The 22,056-nt window shown below is 39.8% G+C and overlaps 1 protein-coding gene across 15 annotated transcripts in view; it reads left to right on the top strand.

Moving 5' to 3' along the window:
- zgc:114120 (uncharacterized protein LOC619267 homolog) overlaps positions 1 to 22,056 on the top strand; it is a 142,675-nt gene that overhangs the window by 96,996 nt on the left and 23,623 nt on the right. For 14 of the 15 annotated variants that reach the window (XM_036142053.1, XM_036142052.1, XM_021316542.2 and 11 more), the window contains 7 exons: positions 3,916 to 4,117; positions 9,491 to 9,620; positions 12,272 to 12,443; positions 16,901 to 17,808; positions 18,655 to 18,744; positions 19,761 to 19,801; positions 20,040 to 20,063. In XM_036142053.1, coding sequence (XP_035997946.1) covers positions 3,916 to 4,117; positions 9,491 to 9,620; positions 12,272 to 12,443; positions 16,901 to 17,808; positions 18,655 to 18,744; positions 19,761 to 19,801; positions 20,040 to 20,063 — 1,567 coding nt within the window. The remainder of the gene's footprint in view (positions 1 to 3,915; positions 4,118 to 9,490; positions 9,621 to 12,271; positions 12,444 to 16,900; positions 17,809 to 18,654; positions 18,745 to 19,760; positions 19,802 to 20,039; positions 20,064 to 22,056) is intronic. The other variant, XM_036142050.1, reaches the window with a different exon arrangement.

Raw genomic sequence — 22,056 nt, 5'->3', positions numbered from 1 at the left:
TGGGCTCATTGATTATTAAAAAAGATTAAAAGTTCTCATTGTATTATTTTTGTGTTCTCTTGATTTTGCATGGTTAAGTATTGCAACTTCTTTTTGTTGGAAAACGTTTCAAGGCTATCGGTCTGCATATTTATCTGTTATGGAAAAACAAACCATATATCTTACAGTCCACGTCTGATACAAATGTTGTAGGATAAAATTAAAATAAAAGGGAGATTTTATAGGAATGGTGTTGTATCACAGACGAAATTAGAACAATTCCACCTTTAATGTCAGTGCATACTTCAGAAAATATAAATTTTAACAAAATTCCTTTGGTACATTTTTCTGAAGCATTTTCACATTTAGACTTTTTTATAATAACTGTTTTTCCTGGAACTTTTTATTTATAATCTACAACTTATGAAGGAACCATCTTTTAAGCAAAGACTAGCGACATAGTCCAAAATACAGGTGTCAAACTCCAGTCCTCAGGGTGGCAATCTCCCTGAGGACTGGATTAGATATTTTTAATCTGTTTTATATTGCACATACTTACATATATCTACAATGTTTCTCTTTTGTCTTCTGTTTTTACTCGGAGTCCTGCAACAAAATTTCGCCCAAATTGAGGTGCATTGAGAATTTGCTGTTGAATGACACTAAAGTCTAAGTCTATATGAACAAACATGAATCAAATAACTAGTGTGACGAACTTCACCAGTTGCTGAAGATGCAATTTAGCCTTGTGGTTCAGAGGACTGTTTCTCAAAAGTAGAATTTAGATATCCAGGACAAGAGATAAAGCCAGGCTTGACATATCGTGATCAGGGCATTCTGGCTTTAAACGTTTCGCAAAGGCCAATCCAGGCTCAGGAGGTCCCACTATGTCAAGACAGATTAAAGTAATTCAGGTAAATGCCCACCCCAATCTTTCTTTTTTTTTTTTTTTTTTTTTAGGGGACCACAAGGTCAATCACAGAGTCACTAATGCTAAAATGGATGAGTTGTGTGCACTAGTTGCAAACGCAAACATGTGTCATTTGATAGATGTGACTGAAGGAATATCACATTGTACTGTACTGGGATTGGACGAAATAGTTTGATCTTTTTGGCCAGACAAACTGCCGTGGTCTGTGTTGTGAAATGATGAAGGCATATGTGGGATAGTGCCTTATGTTTCCTGTGAGAAAGGTGCAGGAACTGTGAGGCTGTGGGTCTGGTTCTCTTCTGAAAGCTTTGAAAAAACATTAGATAGCACTACTTCACAAACTTATTGACATACAACAAATTAAAATCTGTTAGAATCTACCAGATAACAGAAATAAGGATGATGACTGGAGCTCTCATCAGGATAATTCAAAGCATGTGGCCAAATCAATTCGGAAGTGGTCTGCATTTTGCTAGGTCCTAGGTCCTTCAGAAAAACAGTGAGGATGACTGAAGGGCATAACTGAGGGCCGAAGAAGATCTGGATTGCTTAAAGGTCCCTGTCCCTGTTTGCCCCAACCTATTTCTATTTTTGTATGAAATGTCACCCCATTATTGAACCTACAGCCATACACCAACTCTGATTCAATATATATATATATATATATATATATATATATATATATATATATATATATATATATATATATATATATATATATATATATGTGTGTGTGTGTGTATATATGTATGTATGTATGCATATATATATATATATATATATACATATATATATATGTGTATATATATGTGTATATTTATATATATATGAATATATGTATACGTATATATATATATATATATATATATATATATATATATATATATATATATATATATATATATATATATATATATATGTATATATATATGTATATATATATATATATATGTATATATATATGTATATGTACATATATATATATATATATATTCTGTTTGTCACGATTGATATATATATATATATATATATATATATATATGTTTGTATGTATGTATGTATGTATAGTTAAAGCTAAAGAGTGCTGTTTTCTATATTTTTATTTCTTCATCCTGCTGTCTATTATTACTTAATTTCTCAAGTGCCTTTACGCTTGGAAGTGCTCTTTTTCTAGCCCTGTTCCTCTTCTTGTTCTTCATCTTCTTCACAGTTCACTGAACAGAAACTTGATGATTCCCGGTTGCTGCCTTCCTTTGCCCTCAGTAGCTCGGTTCTCTCTGGGCTGAACGCAGAAGGTTTGCGTCTGGCTGTTGAACCCATTACGAAATCACAAATATCGAAACATACGAGGTGCTGCACATGCAGTTCAGTCAGGCTGTCCTCAAGGTTAACAGATGTTTTGCAATGAAGGAAAGATCTCTGTTTAAGTGGAACGGGTGAATCCCCGAGAGATGCTGGGCAGCAGCATGTGAGGATCTGAGTTTTATCCTTGTATGTTTTCCTTGCATGATTCTTGGTGTTTCCTGCATGTTTGCTCACTCATGCATGTCTGAGCGTCTGAACGGCTCTGCCTGCTGTATCCTCATGATGTCAAACAACACCCACTAACCATATGTGAAGACGAATCTCAGACTCCTGCTAGACAGTCTGCTTCTCGAGGCTCTCTGGGAGCTCATTACTAGACTCTTTGGGTTGGAAAATGTCCGTCAGTAAGGATTCATTAAAAGCCAGCAGAAGCGTCTGGTTGTGCTGTAATGAGAGGCCCTTCAATATTGGGTTCCCCGAGGGTTCAGATTAGACAGGTGAAATATCACGGGGAATCTGGATTACCAGTTAAGGTCATTAACTTTACACTGCTGATGTTTGCTGACTCACTAACTGAGCCCTTCGTGGCCAGTGTCTGCGGTCTGCTCAAGTCCAGGAGCCGGTGAAACATTTTATTGTAACACAGCTGCTGCCGTCTCTTCTCGGCTCCCCTATCTGCCCCTGCTTTCTTCCCTTTTGTCGAAAACGTTGTTCCAACAGTTTCTGTGGGCTGTTGTTCCTCCTCATTAAGGTGGATCACTCTGAATGGACTGTTTGATTGTGGCGGCGAGTCGACCCGCTTCAGTCAACCTGACGGGCAGCGAGGCTCTAATTTTATCTCCAGGATTCGTCTGCGGTTTTGTCTTTAAGATGAAATGCTTGTTTATCTGTGGCTTTTTTTTTTTCTTTGAATAAATTTCCTGATGTCATTGTTTGCCCGTATTTCTCCGCACCATCTCTGGTTATTTTATTTTCACATTGTCAGCAGTATAACAGACTGATTCATTATAAATTAGTTTCACACATTCAAACATGTTGAACGTATGAAGCTATTTTATCCCATTCCATCATGCATGAATTGTCATGTTACTCTCCTGGTTTATATAGTGCATAGATTAGATATTAGCATACTACATTATACATACAATAGATATTTAGAAATCTCAACATTTAAATGAATATAGTCCTATATAGAGTGCTGTATTTAACTGAAAAGTAAATCATACCTTGTATTGTAATTAACTTTTGTAATAAAAATGAAAATGCTTTAACTACATGTACTAATGGAACTAATGAAATGACTATTATTACATAAAGTATCCCATAATGACCATATACTTGTATAGTGATTTGAACTGTTTTGTTTTTTTTGACTTTGCTTTACTTTAGTATTTAGACCGTTCCACAGTTTCCGTTTACTGAAACACAAAAACTGTTTCTGGTGTTTCTAAAAATCGCTCACTTCTCCTGAACAGTTTTCGAAGGTTTTCTGGTAGCTGGTAATGTTTGAAAGGATAAATAGACAAATGACAGGATGGCTTAAAAAAAGACTAGAGTATGGCTTTCTTGAGAAGAAGTTGAAGGAGAAATCCTCTTCTCTCTGGAAATAATATGGCAGAACAGCTTAAGTTTGAAATCGTGAGGCAGCCTCAGCCCTCTTTCTGTGCACTCAGATTCTTTTCCTCTCTCCTCTGTTTCAGACCCGTACGCCCCGTGTGACCCGACTCAGCCCAACACAGCCGGCGCTCGCAGACCAGGCCAACAGGGTTTCTTTTGCCTCAGCTGAAAATCTGGAGACCATGTCCGAACCCGACGTCCCCATCGGCTTCAACCGGATGAACCGACTTCGGCAGAGTCTTCCGCTGGCTCGCTCGTCCAGCCAAGCCAAGCTGCGGGCACCAGGTAAGGCCTCTGTGCTCCTGGAAAATCAGCCTTATAATTTGGACAACAGAGACATTTTAGGGTTTTTATGGGATCTTGAAGAGTCATAAAATGTCATACATTTAATAATCTTGGGGCCAAAATTGGTGTAGTGGTGGAACGGGGCCCAAATAAGAAGGCTTTTAGTCCTTGATGCAACTGTCCAGGTTTCAGTTCCCAGACTTTAAACCTTTGATACACTTGTTTCCTCCTTCTTTCTGCCCTTTCTCTGTCTGATTACTGCAGGCCAATAATGGCACAAACAATTAAAAAGTATAGTTTAATTTTTTTTTTGTAATAAAGTCTTGTATGTCCAGAATTTAAGTTAATCACAACTTTATTTATAAAGCACTTTAACTCAACATAAGGCACCCAGAATAGTGTTCAGGTGAATAAAAATACAAGATGATTAAACAATCATCTTGTATTTAAGAAATAACGAATATTAAGAAATAATTAAAACAATAAAATCTGAAAAGGCTCTTTCTTCCCTTGTCAAAAGTCGAGTTCTTGAAACGAAAAAGAGCGTTTCATCTTCAGATCTCAGGGTTCTATGAGGACAGTCACTACGTAGGAGCTCAGGACAATAAGAAGGTGCCAGAGCATTTGAACATTTGAAATTCAAGAATAAAATGTTAAAAACAATTTGAAAAGAAACAGGGAGCCAGTGAAGAAAATGCATTGTTTGGGTAATGTGCTGTCACAATGTTTTCCCTGTTAAAAGGGGGCCAACTGATTTTTTTTACTGGCTGGGGACAGCAGAGGAGTTCTTGGTCAATCCCACTACAGACAGAGTTGCAGTAGTCCAGCTTAGAAAAGGAAAACGCAGGAATGACCCTTTCAAGGGTGTGGTGAGGAAGATAGGGCTTGGCTCAGGTAATTAGCCTGGGGTGATTAAAATTATTTTCAGAATGGGACCTAAATCACATTTAGTTGCATTTTTAATTTATACATTGAATCATTAACCATCATCAATGTGTTTAACTTTTTAAAATTAGTTTTGCGTTTTTGAGAAATTAACTGACAAACTATTATTAAGCACATTTTATTTCACAGGGCCAAAACTCAAAGGTCCATACTTTTGTGTCTTCTGTCTTGAAGAACCTCCTGTGGAAACTTTAAAAAAAAATAAAATATATCATTATATTAGGTAACATTGGGTAATAGTTATCAAGATATAGCAGTTTAAGTCTGATTAGTCGTTTAGCAGATGTATTTATGGTAAGACCAGCTGAAGAAGCAGAGAAGCAACTGTTGCTGATCATCAGTCTGGCACGGTTATAAGGCCATATCCAAACAGTTTGAAAGCCACCATTCTACAATGAAAAAGATATTTCAACAAATATAAAACTTTTAAAAAAACAGCCTGTCTTCCCAGGAGTGGACATCCCAGCAAATTCACCCCAGGGTCTGAAAAAGGTCAACGCTCAGAAATTATAAAACCCAAAAGTTCAGACTCTATATCTCTTAGTTAGTTTATGGAATATTAAATGTCACGACACAAGATTATAAAAAGATAGGTATTGCCTGTTTTTGACAGGTTAGAGGAAAAAACCTACTCTTACTTTTTACTTCCTATTGGAACAATTTTGTTTGGATCGATAAGACCAAAGCAGAGATGTTTGGTCATAATGTTAAGTCGAATGTTTGGAAAAAAATAAAAAGCGGCCTATTAAAACAAACACTGTAAACCAACTGTATTGTTTCATGACAAATTAACTTTGACACCATCCAGTAATTGAGTAGACTGTGAAACTCCTTCGTATACCAGATTATTCAAGCACCTCATTTTCCTTCAGAAAGGCTTGCAGTTGTCTGTAAATGATTTTCTCCATGGTCTTAGAGAAAAGGAGAGGCTTTGAAATAGGCCTATTAAGGCTAAATTTTTTGATCTGTGGTTGCAGTGTTGCCTGTTCAAGCATTTTAGGAACTACGCCTGAGGCCAGACTAATAATAACAGCCAGAAGATATGGACCAGGAACAGAAATAGCCTCTTTAAACAATCGTGGTGGAACAGCATTAGCAGGCAAACCTGCTGGGCTTCAGATGATCAACAACTCCCATATAGGAAAGACAAAGTCACAGAAGCAAATTGGTAGAGAGCAGTGGAGCAAGGGGCAGAGACTAAAGGGTCAAATGCAGGGGGTGATACAAGAGTCCTGACATTACTCGCCTTTTACATAAAGAAGTTAAAAAAGACTCTCATGCTAAGCATCGTGAGGAACATACAGTACAGAATCAATAGTTTTAAATAAAACTGGTGTCTTTCTTTTTTAACAGTGTGACACAATGACATTTGATACTTTTTTTGCATGTATCGCAATCGCCTGATAGCCAACAGTCCTGCATTGTCCTTTTTTCCACTTCTGCTCAGCTCTTTGACAATTATATCTAAACATTCTAGTGGTGTCGTTTAGCCAGGGCTCAGCTCTAACTTTGTGTCTATAGGTTTTAATGGAGCCACAGCATCTAACACAATTTGGCAGCTAGAGTGAAACCAGGAGCTAAGCCCTGAGCTGTGTCTGATAGCAGAGACTTGGGGATGACACATTTCGGATCCAACAAAGTTGAAAGCTGTGCCGTCGTGAATGGATTGATGACACATCACTGCAGAGCAGGAGCGGCAGGTTTAACACAGCTGCTGGACAAAGCGCTATGAAACCACACAGGCTTATGATCTGGAAATACGGCGTCAAAAGTTGTCGAGTTTGAAACGGACAACCCATGCAAGAAAAAGGGCCAGTGTGTGGCGACATACTTGTGTAAGGCGAGGCAAATTTAATTGAATGGCACATTTCAGTACAAAGACAATGCAAAATGTTTTGCAAACTGTTTTAAAACATAGGAAAATACAACTAGAATAAAAGCAAGTTGGAAAAATATGTAGAAAAACTGAAACACAATAAAACATGGGAAATGGAAACTAAAAGCAAATGTTAAAACAGTTGGACTACAAACTTAAACTAATGATGTTTCAGTTAACATTTTAACTAGAACAGTCAAAGGCAATCCTAAACAAATGCTTTTACTCTTGATTTAAAAGAATTCAGCACTTTTACAGTTTTCTGGAAGTTTGTTCCAGATAAGTGGAGCATAAGAACTAAATGCTGCTTCTCCATGTTTGGTTCTGGTTCTAGGTATGCAGAGTAGGCTGGAGACAGAAGACCTGAGTGGTCTGGAGGGTTGATACACTGATAACAAGTCTGTGATGTATTTAGGTGCTAAGCCATTCAGTGATTTATAGACTAACAGAAGTATTTTAAAGTCTATTGTCTGAGATACTGGAAGCCAGTTTAAAGACTTTAGAACTGGGGTGATGTACAGTACTTTACTTTCTTAGTCTTTGAAAGGACGCGGGCAGCAGCGTTCTAGTTCAGCTGCAGTTGTCTCATCAACTTTTTTTGGCAGACCTGTGAAAACACTGTTGCAGTAATCAATTCTACTAGAAGATAAACGCATGGATTAGTTTTTCCAGATGCTGCTGAGACATTAGTCCTGGAAATGCTCTCCAGTTGATTGACCTGAACCTCCAAAAGCATCTAAAGACAATTACATGGTTGGCCTTCTGAGTCCATCACTATACCTAGATATAGGGCCTGATCGGTAGTTCCTAGCTGAAGCAACTGAAGCTGTGTGCTAACTTTTGATCGCTCGTCTATCAGCCCAAAAATTATTACTCCAGTAGGTCCAGACACCCACCATGTGAAGTTAGTCAATTAGACTTAACGTTCTTAACCATCAGTGTATCAGTACAACAGACATTCACATTAAAATCTATGACAGAAGGGGCTCTATCCTATTTTGGCGTCATTTCATTTAACAAGTCCATATTGTATGTTGGTGGTCGATAGATCACAGCACATAGCAGCTGGTTTGATTTCAAATGAGTTCAGTTCAAAACTGGATTAAGATGATGTTGGAGAAAGCTGTTTACAGTTACATAAACTCGGAAAAGATAGTTGCCATTCCTTCTCATCCTCTTCCTGATGTTTGCGGTGAGTAAAAATAAACACAATTAGGTGGCAGAAGCTCTGAAAAGACACTGGACTCACCAGCATTGACTCAGGTCTCTGTCACCTAGAAGGAGTCCAGTCCATTAGAAATGAAGAAATCCTTAAGACTGAATGTTTTGTTTGCAAGAGACCCAACGTTCACTAAGCCAACCCTGACAGGAGCTGAAGGAACCAGGGCCCTGACGTTTCAGGGATCCCGACAGAGCCCTTAGATTGCTTAGATTTACTTCTGGGGATGAAGCAAGTGGGAGTTCCTGTGATGCATTCACAACTTGATTAACTCCTTCCAGACAGCAACAGGCATCAACCAAGTGTAGGGAGGCTCCAGGAATCACGGGGAAAGGAAAGGGTTGAATTTCTTCATACACAGTTTGAGATTCCCCAAATATGTGGAAAAAGTGGGATGAATCATAAACAGCGGTAGCATAAACCTACCGCTGTGTACCTTGGCGATGGTGACGGTTCTTCTGGGAAAGTTAAACAAATCAATACAGGGATCTCCCACAACAACGGAGGCAAAACCCTCGTGTCTATAATAAAACCTCGAACTGGTAGAAACATGTAGTCCAAGATTCATAATAGTGTGATGATAACACAGCAGCATAGTGTTAATATTTTAACTGCAAGGTGCTAAAAATGGCATAAGTGCAAATTGAGCGGGCAAAGACAGATGGCAAGTCATACACACTGGTGCCATTTTAGTCATACCTGTAAGCTAAAGTTAGCAAGTTACCACTTGTTTTGGTCCTAAACATGCCGCCCCACCAGTGGGGTTAATCAGCGCCTCATCGCACAAACTCAGTCTGGGCTGAATGTTAGTTATGGATTTTATTGGCAGTTTCATTCTGTTTTTGAACACAAACCGGTCTTTCTCCAAATTATCCCGTCAGACCGTGCGTCATGTTTGATTAATGTCTTCGTCAAGTACCAAATTCAATCTCTTGAGCAGCACCCCTCCAGCATCTGAGGAGGAGGACAGTGAAGCATTTTGTTGGAGACTGAAACAGTGGGACACTTCCGTTATTGTGATTTTGTTAAAATGTATGTCAAGACCATTTTCCAAGCAGTTTCTGACTGTGACAGCAAGGATGCTTCAACTGAATAATACATTTCCAAAGCTTCAAAATGTCATTTTGTGGCAGAGCTTCTGTTTGTCACGATTGAGGTCTGGACTGTTCTAAATCAAACTGATGACAAGGATTTCTCTTCCCTAAGTCAACATGATATTTCATAATGGGGTTACTTAAATTAGGTAGAAAAATCAATAATTTACGGTGCATATTTTTGTCTCCTCACTCTGCCTTCTGAAATCCTCACTGCTCCTCTTCCTTCGTCTTTGCAGGGATCCTGTTCCTCCAGCTTGGAGAGGAGATTCGCAGGGTGCACCTGACTCACGAGCTGACCAGCCTGGACACCCTGAGGGCCCTCATTGTGCACATGTTCCCCCAGAGGCTCACCATGGCCATGCTCAGGTAGGCCTGGATGACTCACAGCTATGCACACAAGTTATTAGCGCATCCAGATGCGTATCGATCTGTTTCAGATGTTGTTTGAAACTCTGCAGCGCTACATTTACACTTCATTTAGTGTTGGCTTTATAAATCGATGTTAGATTCGGAGGCGTACAAATACAAAAACAGCTATGAATGAAGGGAAAGGTTCCCAAGCTAAGCTTGTAATGTTTTTCAAGGATGATTTTTTTTCTCTTTTTATAAGCTTTAAAAGCATTTCTCCAAAGAGGCAAGAGCTGATTCAGTACAGAGGGAAATTTTGGTCATATCTGCAGAGTTGGAGTATTATGGATTGTTGTAAAACTAATGATCATGTTTCAAAATGGACAAAGGCTGCAGCTGACAGTCTTTCACTCAACTTCATTCCTCCAAAGAACAGCTATTTTCACTTTGCTTAGTATTTTTCTCTTTCACCAAAGCAAAGCTTAAAAACTAACAATAGCTTCTACACCAAGAGGAGTGACCCAGATTGTGCTACACTATCTTGGACTTTTCCTAAAGGCTGAATCAGAAAGAAATTCCAGCTCAAAAATTTTATAAACCCCACCTCACTTGGTTTGATGCTGTGCGACTAAATCCAGTACAAAAACAGAGTAGTGAAAAGACTTTGAGGTTATAAAAAAACGTTTTCCCCCAGTATCCTTGATGCTGGTTTGCATTGCATCCATATGCTTTGGGTTATTCCACGTCATTAGAACCAGTAATTCATCTTATATAGTAGATAAATACACTGAATTGCATAATTTTAAAGCAGAATGATTCTGAAACAGAAGATTAGCAGAAAACTAAATGATGGCATGAACAAGAACGAAGGAACCACATCTACAGACTAATAAACAATACTAAAGAAGTGAAAAGTGCTAACAGACTACACAATGCCAAGGAACTTAAAAAATGGACAAACACCTGGGGATCGGGACAGGTACTCCTAAGTGAAATTCTAAATAAGTGAAAAAAAATTTGTTAGCCTGGAAAGAAACCTCAAGTGTTGAACTTCTTGAACATCACTGTTCAATCCATTCAGAGATGCAACAGCAAACCTGCCAAGCCATGGCTGTCTGTCTGAATCAACAGGTTGGACATAGACAGCATTATTAAGAGAAGCTGCCAAGAGAGGTAAATTGCATGTAGGCCTTTTAGCAGTGGCAGCTTCATGATGTGGGAATGACTTCTGAGTATCAGAAAAGGAAGGGTGGAGCTATTAAATATCTATTAGAGGCTCCAGGAGACCTGAGACTGAAGTTCACCTTCCAGGAGGGGAACAACCCTAAACATAAAACCAGAACCAGAATGGGATAGTTTGGATCAGAATAAAGTCATGTGCTAGAATGAACCAAAGTCCCGACATGAATCTGATGGAGGATCTGTGGCAAGTCTTGATAATCGATGTTCAGCCCACGTATTCCATCCCTTCTAATTCAGGTTTATGTGCTACTTAGTGCCAGTCTATCACATCAAACTTCAAGAAATACATTGATGCTAGCTGTTGTAAAAAGGCAAAACAATGCCTAAAAATGCAAACTGTACTTATCGGATTTTTGTAGCCCAAATAGTTATATAAACCATGCATCCCCACTGCTTGATGGATAATTAAACTAATAGCACATTTAATTAATAAACACACATTTCAGATCACTCAATGATACTGTACACAACAAGCAGAACAATGATAATAAAACTTACAGTGAACCAGCAAACACGGAGACCATGAACTTTGGAACAGTTGGGTTTTGAGTTTAGACTTGAACCGGTAGAGGGTGTCGGTATTATCAATGTCTGGAGGGAATTCCAGAGTTTGGGACAAAGCTCTGCTCCCCATGGTGCTGAGGCAGGAAGGAAATAGTTGGGGAAGGGAAGAGGAGGATCTAAAGGTGTGGGAAGGAGTAGAGATGTGAAGAAGATCAGAAAGTCAGGGGAGCCAGCTTGTGGATTGCCTTGAATGTGCACAGAAGAGTTTTGAATTCTGTTCTAAATTTAACAGGTAGTCAGTGGAGCTGCTGTAGGACTGGGGTGATGTGATGAAATGAGGTGGTCTCTGTAATAATGTGAGCAGCTGAATTCTGAACCACTTGTTGCTTATGGAGGAATTACTGGGAAAGACCAAAGGGAAGAGAGTGATAGTAAGATTTTTAGATTATTTGCTAGTCTGTGTATGTTTGTACTGTAAAATTCCAACAACATAAATTGAAGTGGTTAAAATATGGCTAGACATTTATGGGTTGCTTTTACTTTTGCAAAACATCATACCGTGTGGTATTGTGATCTAGGCTCAGGAAGTAGAATTGAAGCTTGTTGAGTTGATAATTATATAAACTTAATGAATTTATCTTAAAGAAATGTGGTCAAAGCAACATTTCCATTAAGATCTTAACAGTAGATCGTGATCTGCTGAAACGTAACCCATACATGCTCAATATTCCATTTCTGAGGCGTCACTCAGTAAATAGTTTCAATGTGGGCACATCACGCAGGTAAATATCGTCCAGGTATCTGGGAGTAAATCTCCATCACGGTGCATTATCGGGTAACTGGTCCTGAAAGGGTCTTTCCACAAACTTTTTCTCATTGGTTTTTATTTTTCTCATTTTCTTTTCACCATGATTGATCCGCAGGTCTCCCAGCACAGCGTTGCTAATCAAAGATGAGACCCGCAATGTCTTTTATGAGCTGGAGGACCCTCGGGACGTTCAGGACCGCTGCGTAATTAAGATTTACTGCAAAGAGCCCATCTACGGCACTTACCCCGGACACCACAACCCCCACATTGCCAACGGAGACTTGAGAGTAAGTGTTCATTAAAAAAAAAAAAAAAGTCATAAAAGCATGGAAACAGAGGTCTGATCACACATCGTAAATCGACACAAATAACAGGATAATGTGTACCAAGATTATACTTTTATGGTGCTGCACCGTGACACACACTCTCGCACCATCGGCAGTGTTTACAAACACTGCTTGGTGTTACGTAACGTCTCAGAGCCGAAGTTGTTCTCCTCTGCTGTGAATCATGTGACCTTTTTTCCTGGACCACTTCCAGTCCGTCACATCTTCAGCGCTTACTCAGGTGGACGCCGGCAGATTGTAACACGGAAAACACTGTTCCACCACGACACACGGCCAGGACAGATGACCTGACCTCACGAATCAAGACATTTGTGTTCCTGCACCTGAAATGTTGTTAAACTAAGTACCACATATGTTCCATATTGTCTATGATTTCAGAAACTTACAAAAGGCTGGTTGCTCATCTGTGCCATGTCCCGTCTCTATTAAAATACACTGTACTGTACGTCATGGAAAAATGGTGCATTTGAGCTGCATTATAATAAAAGTGATTTATTAACCATACAAACAGCAAATTATAGCTTGGCAATCATATTAGCTGCACTTCAAAATAATGGTGTGCATTTGTCTGTTTACAAAGAAAATGTAATTAGGTGAGCAGGATATAAACGAGTCTCACACGGCAGCATGTCGCAGATCCCCTTCCTCAGTAAGAAAAAATAAATCTGCTTTTCTGTTTTTAGCCTGTTTACAATGGTCCTACATCATTCAATTCTTATTGTTAATATTATTTTTGAATCGCAGTAAAATAAACTAGAAAAAATAAAGACAAAAAGGAAATGTCTCTTTCATTTAGACAAAATGATGAATTCGGCAAAAAAGAAAGCAAAAAGCAGCAAAAGCACGCAAAATGTCCACATTCGATTTCCATTCATCCATTCTTCAGCTCTCCCACCTATCATTTAGTCTTTCCTGTGTTCAGCTAAGTCTGTGTTCTTGAACCAGAAAAAGATGGTGCATTTAGGTGTCAGATTAGCCATTCATCGGTCAAACCAGTTAAGTTGAAAAAGGATTAAAATGAACGTAATCAGTCTATTTGTCATCTCTGATTTTTAGTTCTCTATAAACACACACTTTTAGTAACCGCTGTCCTATGAACGTGCCGCAAAAAAACAACGTTGCTACAGGAAGAATGGGATTTAAACTGTTTATCTTCTATTTTCAAATAAAATTGCAGGAACTTCTGTTATTGTAGCGCTGCATCTGTACACTTGTTTAGTAGTTTATGTTATTACAGGAAGAAATCAGTTCTAAACAGATAAATGACATTGCACACGGGCAGTCACATGCCGTGCTCACTCAGTGTAAAGTGAATATGCATGTTAAACAGCTGAACTGAATTAAGAGCTGCAGGGAGAGAGCGTTTGCTGATTCCTTTGCAGCCAAGCAGCTCCGAGGCTTTTTGTTTACATGCCTAGGTGTCTGATTGCGTTTCTGCATGCCGCTGCCACTGATCTGCAGCTGCCCGCTAATGTTCTGGAGGTCAGCTGTTCCCACGGGAGCTGCCGCCGCCTCCAGCTCTCCTCTGAAATCTTCAGAGCGTTTTACAGCCTTATCGAACAGGCCAGCTTACCTCAAGTTTTATGTGTGTAAAGTACATTGGCAGCTGCTCCTGGTGTCAAGGTGAGGTGTGTGTGTTCTTGTGCTTGCAGATGAGCAAGAATATTTTTGCTCATTTTCCTAGTAAATTGAGGACTTTGATGTAAAGTGATGACCTTTTTTTGATCCTCACTTTTTTTTGGGTTGGAAGTTGGGTTTAGCACTAAGGCGTCAATTAGGGTTAGCTTTAGGTATAAAGCAGTAAAGGTTAGGCGTAGGCCATAAAAAGGCTTAAAAATGACTTAAAGTCTATGGAGGTCAAGGCACAGTCCTCACTTAAAAAGGATGTGTGTGTGTGTTTGTATTTGCACCATAGAGGGGACCAACGGCACATAGCACACTGTGTGTGTGTGTGTGTGTGTGTGGGGGGGGGGGGGGGGGGGGGGGCTTTATTGAACTCCTGCCAGTAAAGCCAAGATTATTCCCTTACCTCAGAGCACAAAAGCATGACCAGGACTGCTGAGACCAATTCAGGCCTACGCCTGGAGGGCAGAAGATGGTTGGAAAAGGAGATCGATTGACAGATTTTCCTCAGACAGAGGGCGGCCAGCTTGAAAACGACACCACGGGACAAACTTAAGGGACTGCAAACTACACGGGGGTAATGAGATGTGCTCAGTGTAGTTAAAGAGAGAAGCTGTTGCTAAGATACAAGATAGAGGACTATGACTGCTGTGAGGCTGTCCTCAGAGTGTTGTTGCAGGACTCCTCGGGGTCATTATTTGGAAATATTGGCATTTCAATTTGCATCGTCTCCTGAAGTTAGCTTTGTGCGTCATGAGCAATTACACCGTTGTCTTCTTTTGTGTTTTCTTGCCTCCTCCATTACTCTTGTCTGCTAACCCTCTGCTGAGTTCAGACCTGCTCAGCTTCGTTTCCTTCCTCTCTGACATGTTAGACCGATGCCAAAAGTTTTCCATTGTATCCATTCTTTCTTTCTTTCTTTCTTGGCAATCAGAGAGTAGCATATTTGAAAGTTACAGAAAAAGTTAAATTCGATGCCAACTGTTGACGGATTTATTTTTTCAGTGTGTTCAATTTCTTGGATCCAACAAATTTGTTGTAAATGATTACAATCATATGTAGAAACAGACAGAGTTGGTATTTATAAAACCTTCTACAGTCTGCTCTTTTCATTACGACATCAACACACTCAGCTGCATAGCGGACGTTGAAATGATGCAAAACAAATACAATCTAAAACTAAATATATTAACAAAATATTTTTTTCCATGCCAATCACTTACAGACTTAGGAAGGATTAAAGCAAAATGTAGGTAGTAAAGTTTACCCATCCTAGAATTTTTTTTTTTTTAGGGTTAAAACGATCAGACCAAAACCAAGCATCCTAGTTGATTGGAATGCCATTGAAATAATTTTAGTAATTGAGTTTTAAAAAGGGAAACCCTTACAAACATTCATTAAACAAAGTGGGAATGGTTTTCAAACAGGTATTTCTGTTCATTTTGATGATTTTTGCTTTTGTCTTATGAAAAAACAAATCTGTTTCTCCAGACAATTAGCATTTACATCAAATACATAGAATTGCTATTTTATTTCAGAAATATAGGCTTGCTAAATAGTGTTTTTAGTATAAGCACTCATACTTAGTCGGGGCTCCTTTTGCATGAATGACTGCATTAATGCCGCTTGGCATGGAGGCAAGAAGCCAGTGGCTCTACTGAGATGTTCAGGAAGCCCAGGTTTAGGTCCGGTCAGCTTGCTGGCCAATCAAGCACAGTGATACCGTAGTCATTAAAGCAGGTATTGACACTTCTCTTCAGCGAAGATAAAAATTACGGCTTGACGATGAAATTCCAATCTCTGTAAAGTAGACAGCACCGTGAGGTTCTGTCAAAAGCTGCCAGTAGATGGCTGAGCTGACTCAAGACCTGATAAAACTCGATGGACCAGCACCAACATGGTTTGCCAAATAATCACTGACTGTGGAAAATTAATGCTTGTCTTGAAGCACCATGGACTCTGTGTCTCTCCACTGATGGAAAAAGATTTCTAAATATAATTTAAACTTTTCTTCCATCTGAAAAAAGGACTTTGGACCACTGAGCATCTCTGCATTTTTTTGTTGTTTGTTTTTCCTCAGGTAAACTCAGGAAAGACCCTTCTGATATTGTTTCTGGTTCTGCGGTGGGTTAACATGGAGAATGTGACAAATGTAGCCCATTTCCTGGATGCATCTCTGTGTTGTGGCTTTTGAATCGCCGCTCACTACAGCCACAGTAGACACCTTGTGAATTTCTACCAAATTCTTGAATAGCCTTTTTCAGGTTGCTTGTATGCTTTTTTTTTTGTCTCTCACACTTTTCCCTTTCATTAAACTTTCTATCAATATGCTTGGATGCAGCACTCAGTGAACAAATCAAAACTTTCTTTTGTAATGACTGTTAGTGGCTTACTCTCAATTTCTCAGGGTGTCAGGGACTGTTTGCCGAAAACCATCAATCTTAACGTAGCAATACCATAATATTTGGGTTATAAAAAAGTATTATTGGTCTTATTTAATATTATGTACTAAAATATATACTTTTAGTTTTCAGTACAGGGAAGTCATTATCACCAAAATTAAAGGAAATAAACCAGTTGAAATATATCACAGTGTGTAATAAATCTGAGTTTTAGACTTAACTTATATTAACTTACTGAGATCTACCTGAAAGTGGTTCACATTTGAAGTGACACAACCAGCTGGTGTAGTTTATGTATCTCTCTTCCCAATAGTTTCTGTCCAGATTCTAAAGAGACCTATTTATCTGTAAGTTTTTCTTTTTTCCCCACAGAGGGAGATGGTGCACGCACCCCAGGATTCTCCGCCAAACCGTCGCCTTGGCAACCCCGCCATGTCCTCCCAGCATTCCTCCTCTTCTGCTTCACCTCCTCAAGGCTCGCCGTCCCGTGCTCGACTGCTCTACAGCTCTGGGAGACCCTCTTCCTACGCAGGGCCACCCCACCACACCCACTCCCTACCTCACCCGCACTCCCAGTCCCACCACTCCTCCCCCCTCCAGCAGCCCCAGCTCCACCAGCCCCATCACACCCAGCCAGCATTCTGCACCTCCTCCAGCGCCATCCTGGAGCGCAGGGATGTGAAGCCTGATGATGAGGTGGGCGGGTCCAGGAGCATGGTGCTACTGCGAGGAGATGGAGGTGGGATCTACGCCGACCCGTACGCTCTCGGCCCAGACGCGAGTCGCCTGAGCCTCGCGGGAGGTCCTCACTCTCCTCTGCCAGCCAGAGCTGACCCTTATGCCTCCTTATACCGCCGCGGGGGCGGACCGGGTCCTGGATCCGTTCGGTCACTAACCTCCTACTCTGCTGCAGCGTTACAGGGGGAGTTGATGGAGAGCGGTGTTCTCTACAGGCCTGGAGGGCCGCTGTATAGCGATGCCTACACTGCATCCATGTTGGCTATGGGTCTGAGGGTGCCACCCCCTTCTTCCCCACAGAAGATACCCGATATGAGGGATTCCTATGGGGGGACCATGTCCACGCGGGGGTCACCAGGGAGGCAGAGTTTGAGAAGGGACTCTGTTACCTCCTCTGTGTTTGGGGACAGCCCTAAAGCCCGGGGCCAGGGGCCAGGGTTGGGTCTGACAGCAGAGCAGCTCTGCCTGATCGGAGGAGGGGATGGAGGCGGCGGTACTGGAGGCTTCGGTTCACCACTAATTGGGAATGAGTCAGAGACCAGGTAGGATGGCTCATAAAGAGCTAGTTCAGATTCATGTCACATATAGAGGATAAATAACCTGCATTCAGTGCTTTTTTTCCTAAAGCAAACTCTTAAAGCACACAGGTACTGTTGCTCTGTCTGGCTGCAAAACATTCTTCTCACCGAGAGGTCTTTGGCTGTAAATTAAAAAAAGACAAATACATATCCACAGTACATCATGAATTCATTCCTGATTTTTCAGAGAGCAGATTAAGATAGTTTTAATACTGTAAAACATATTCACCGGCATTTTAAGGAACCAACAGTTCCTTATCATATTACAACATGGTCATAAACATTGCATGTTTTTGTACTCAGAAACATAACCTGCTGCTGTCTCCTGAAGCCTTGAAATGAGGGAGAGAGGTCTCACCGGGAATTTTGTGGTTATTGCAGTTTTAATTCTTTCAATAATCGGTATCATCTGAACTATTATTAGTGAACAACGTACCAAACAGCTCTAATATTTCCTGACCATAAACTGAGTGACACTGCAGGAGCAATGTGGGAAATGCCAAATACACATTGCATATTATCTTATCGCTAATTAAGCCCATCTGGTTAGAAGCAATCTGCATTTCATTGCCTTGTACTTGTGAGATGTATATTATTATTACTACTACTCTATTTCTTAGTTTATAAACAATAATTAGAAAAAAAAAGCCTAAATAAATTTTTGTGTCTCTACAGCAAGTTTGTGAAGCATTCAATTTAGTAGTTTATCCATGGTGGATAATTTTGTTAAAGCAATTAAACGCCCTGTATAAAATATGCATCAAAGGTCTGTTAGTTACAGAATCATCTGGGTTTTTGGTGTGGATCCAGGGAGCGAATGGAGGCGATGGAAAAGCAGATAGCAAGTCTGACCGGGCTGCTACAGAGAGTTCTGACCAGAGCGCCCGAAGCTGAAAGTCCGTAAGTTAAATGTGGATTAGTAGAAAAGTAACCTTTTGTGTTTACATACAACAGTTAACTCTTTTGTCAGGAATATTTAGGCTTTACTGGCACAAGACGGAACATATCTAATTAAACCAAAATGTTTCAGCCGGGGTTCTGTTAACACATTTTTTACTAGTTAATATTTTTTTCCTGAGGTTGCGACAACTGTTGTAATTTTTTAGGCAGGGTGTGTATTAAACTCTCCTCCAAAGAAGCGACTATAAACAAGAGTTATATAGAGAAATGGTCATGCTGCTGCGTGTAGTTTCCTGTAGTCCCTCCCCTGAGGGCGTCCCGAGACACACATATTACAATAAACATTCTTATGGTATTTTAGCAAAAGGAATTTAATCAAAAACATAATTAATGTGTGCTAATAAATAATAACTGTATTAACCCTACGTGTATGATGAGTTTTATGGTGCCCTCAGGAACTTGGGGCCCAAGGCAACTGCCTAGTTTTACCTAATGGTAAGTCCTGCCCTTGAGTGACATGGAAGCCAAAAGGTTACAGCGACATACTTATCTGTCCGGCGCCCCTCAGGGTTGAAATATTAAAATTAGGAGGCATACACACAAAGATAAAAACGACCCCAAAATGGAATGGAAATGCTGAAAATCTATTCTGTAATTTGGATTTACTGTATTTTCTCTTTCTTCTCGCAATCTTGATGAGGGCGGTGCCCATTTTTGTCACCTATTGGCAAACTGCCACACACACACATTTAGTAGCTCAAAAAATGTCAAGAGGAGAAAAGGTCAACTAGGTCTATTTTTCATCACAATTTCCTCAAACGCCACATTTTTTTCCCAAAAACTAAACCTGAAGAAATTAATAAAAACAAACCATTAGGCTGCATTGTTCTGCTTGTTTTGCCATGATTAGGAAACAAAAACAGTTTCACATTTCCATCGTAGAAATGAAAACAAGATATATTTTATGAAACAACGATTAGTTTGATCTTATATACTTAAACATTTCTGCGTTGCAGGGAGAAGCTTGAGACGGCCAGTGACTGTTCAGGAAATGACCGTAAGTATTCACTGTCTGCACCTAGTCACACCTTCACTGCTCATCACTGCAACCTCCTGCTGGCCACACAAATGAGCTTTTCTTTCCTCCAGACCAGCTGCTGTTTCATTTTTATCTGCTTAGGTCATATGTGATTGATTTTAATGGCTGTTTTTGTTGTTGTTGTTGTTTCTTTGGTCTCACCGTACCACTGGCTTTTGCTCTTGCTGCTTTGTAACTGCTGCTCACTTTGTTTTAGCTGGACAAACTAAAAAAAAGAAAGGTAGCTACTGTTTGTGTTCCTGAAGTGTCTGGAATATGTTCCCCTGTCTCCCCTATCCTCACCATCTTGTTCTTGGAGAACCATTCGCTTCCAAATGCTCTCCATACTTCCCGTGTGTCGTCTTGAAGGGCCTGCCTCTCTGACAACTGTTGTCCTTCAAGTTCCCCTGTTTTTTTGTGTGTTTTAGGTAAATTTCATCGAGTTGCATTATATTAGCTCACAACATGTTCAATTCAAAAGGCAGAATTAGTTATAAAGCTCCATTAAAAACAGTGACATATCTTAGATGTTTATTTTTAATAATTTTGAATTTACTAGTAAAACCCATAATTCAGTTTCTCAGAAAATGACAATATTAAAAACACAAATAAATTATTTTTATTACTGAAATGTTGTCATGGCCTACAGGCCATAGGAAAGATTGCTAACGTAACAGTTTTCCAGACATTCAGTGAGTCCACTGTTGAAAAATCTGGCTGCCCATGGTGCTGAACCCAACCACGTTGATGGAAAGTTTAGTGAAAGAAAAAAGTATGTACAGCAACAGTGCTTCCAGAGACACCATACATAGATATATCCGGGACACGCACTACAGCTACCACCTTCTTTGTGTTAAGCCACTTCTGAACCAAAGACATCAGATGTGTCTTATTTGAGCCAAAGAACACATGGCTATACTGTTGCTCAGTAAATTTAGCTTTTCATTTGGAAATCACGTTCCCAGACCTTGGAAGAAAAGAGGAGAAGCACACAGTCCAAGTTGCTTGAGGTCTTGGATGAAGTTTTCACAGTGAGGAATAGTTTGGAGAGCAAATGTCACCTGGGCTTCTCCTCAGAAGAACCTCAATCTGATCACCTCCAGGATGAGCTGCACCAATGCAGCAATTTAGGCAAAACGATCTTCAACCAAGTACTGAGTGCATTGCCATCACAGCATATGGAAGTACTTTCTTTAATAGGCTGGCAGTTATGTATTAAATAATTTCCTATTGCTCTTATGTAATATTTAGATTTTCTGAGAACACTAAATGTTTTCTTTACATTAAGCGTAAGCAGAACAGAAATAAACACTTGATATCACTCGGTGTGCATTAAATGTGTTCAGTGATAGTCAATATTTTAAACTCCTTTTATTTTTGACATTTAATTTGAGATACTCATGTGAAGTCCTGTGCAAACTTGTTGACTTATCTACGTTCTTTTTGCATTCCCTCCGAGGAGTCAGGCTTTCCTGTAATCCATTAAAGAGGTCTTGATCAATAGCTCTGCATGGTTTCTGAAGTTCTTTTACACAGGGTTCCTACTCAGGTTAGACAGTATAATGAAATAGTTCCTCATGTTTTTTTACCCACATCTCAAAATGTTCTCTAATATTTATATCCAGTTATCCATCATGTAATTTTCATTTTTACATCTATTTTTCAGTCCATCCATCCGTCAGTCCCTCCATGTGTCCATCTACATCCATCCATCCATCCATCCATCCATCCATCCATCCATCCATCCATCCATCCATCCTTCCATTTATTTAATCTATTCTTACATCCATTTATTTAATCTATTCTTACATCAAGTCATTTGTCTGTCAGTCCATCCATCTGTCTCTCTACCCATCTCTCTCCGTCCATTCATTCTTTAGTCTTGTCATTTTTATCTGTCCATCTAGTCAGTCCATCCATCTATCCCTAAACCCATCTCTCTCCTTTGCGTTTATCCATTCGACCATCCACCCATCCACAGTTCTGCTACAATGATGGTCAGGTCACTAAGAAAAGTGAGGTCAGCTCAGGCTGCGACCTGCTGATTGTCTCCAATTCTATTAAAATCTTGACCATTGAAGCCTCAGAAAGAAATGTAATGTTTTGAAATGTCATCGATTGTCTGCGGTGACGATTTATCAGCCATCAGGCCCACTTAAGCTCTTGTTATAGCTATTATCATACCACAAGCTTTGGCCAGTTAGACAATGTCTCCTCCCCGGCAGAGGCTTGGT

This window comes from Fundulus heteroclitus, chromosome 10 (genome assembly GCF_011125445.2).
Source record: "Fundulus heteroclitus isolate FHET01 chromosome 10, MU-UCD_Fhet_4.1, whole genome shotgun sequence".
In the NCBI taxonomy this organism is placed as follows: Eukaryota; Metazoa; Chordata; class Actinopteri; order Cyprinodontiformes; family Fundulidae; genus Fundulus; species Fundulus heteroclitus.
The sequence above is the reverse complement of the archived record's forward strand: the minus strand, read 5'-3'. Positions and strand labels throughout refer to the sequence as shown.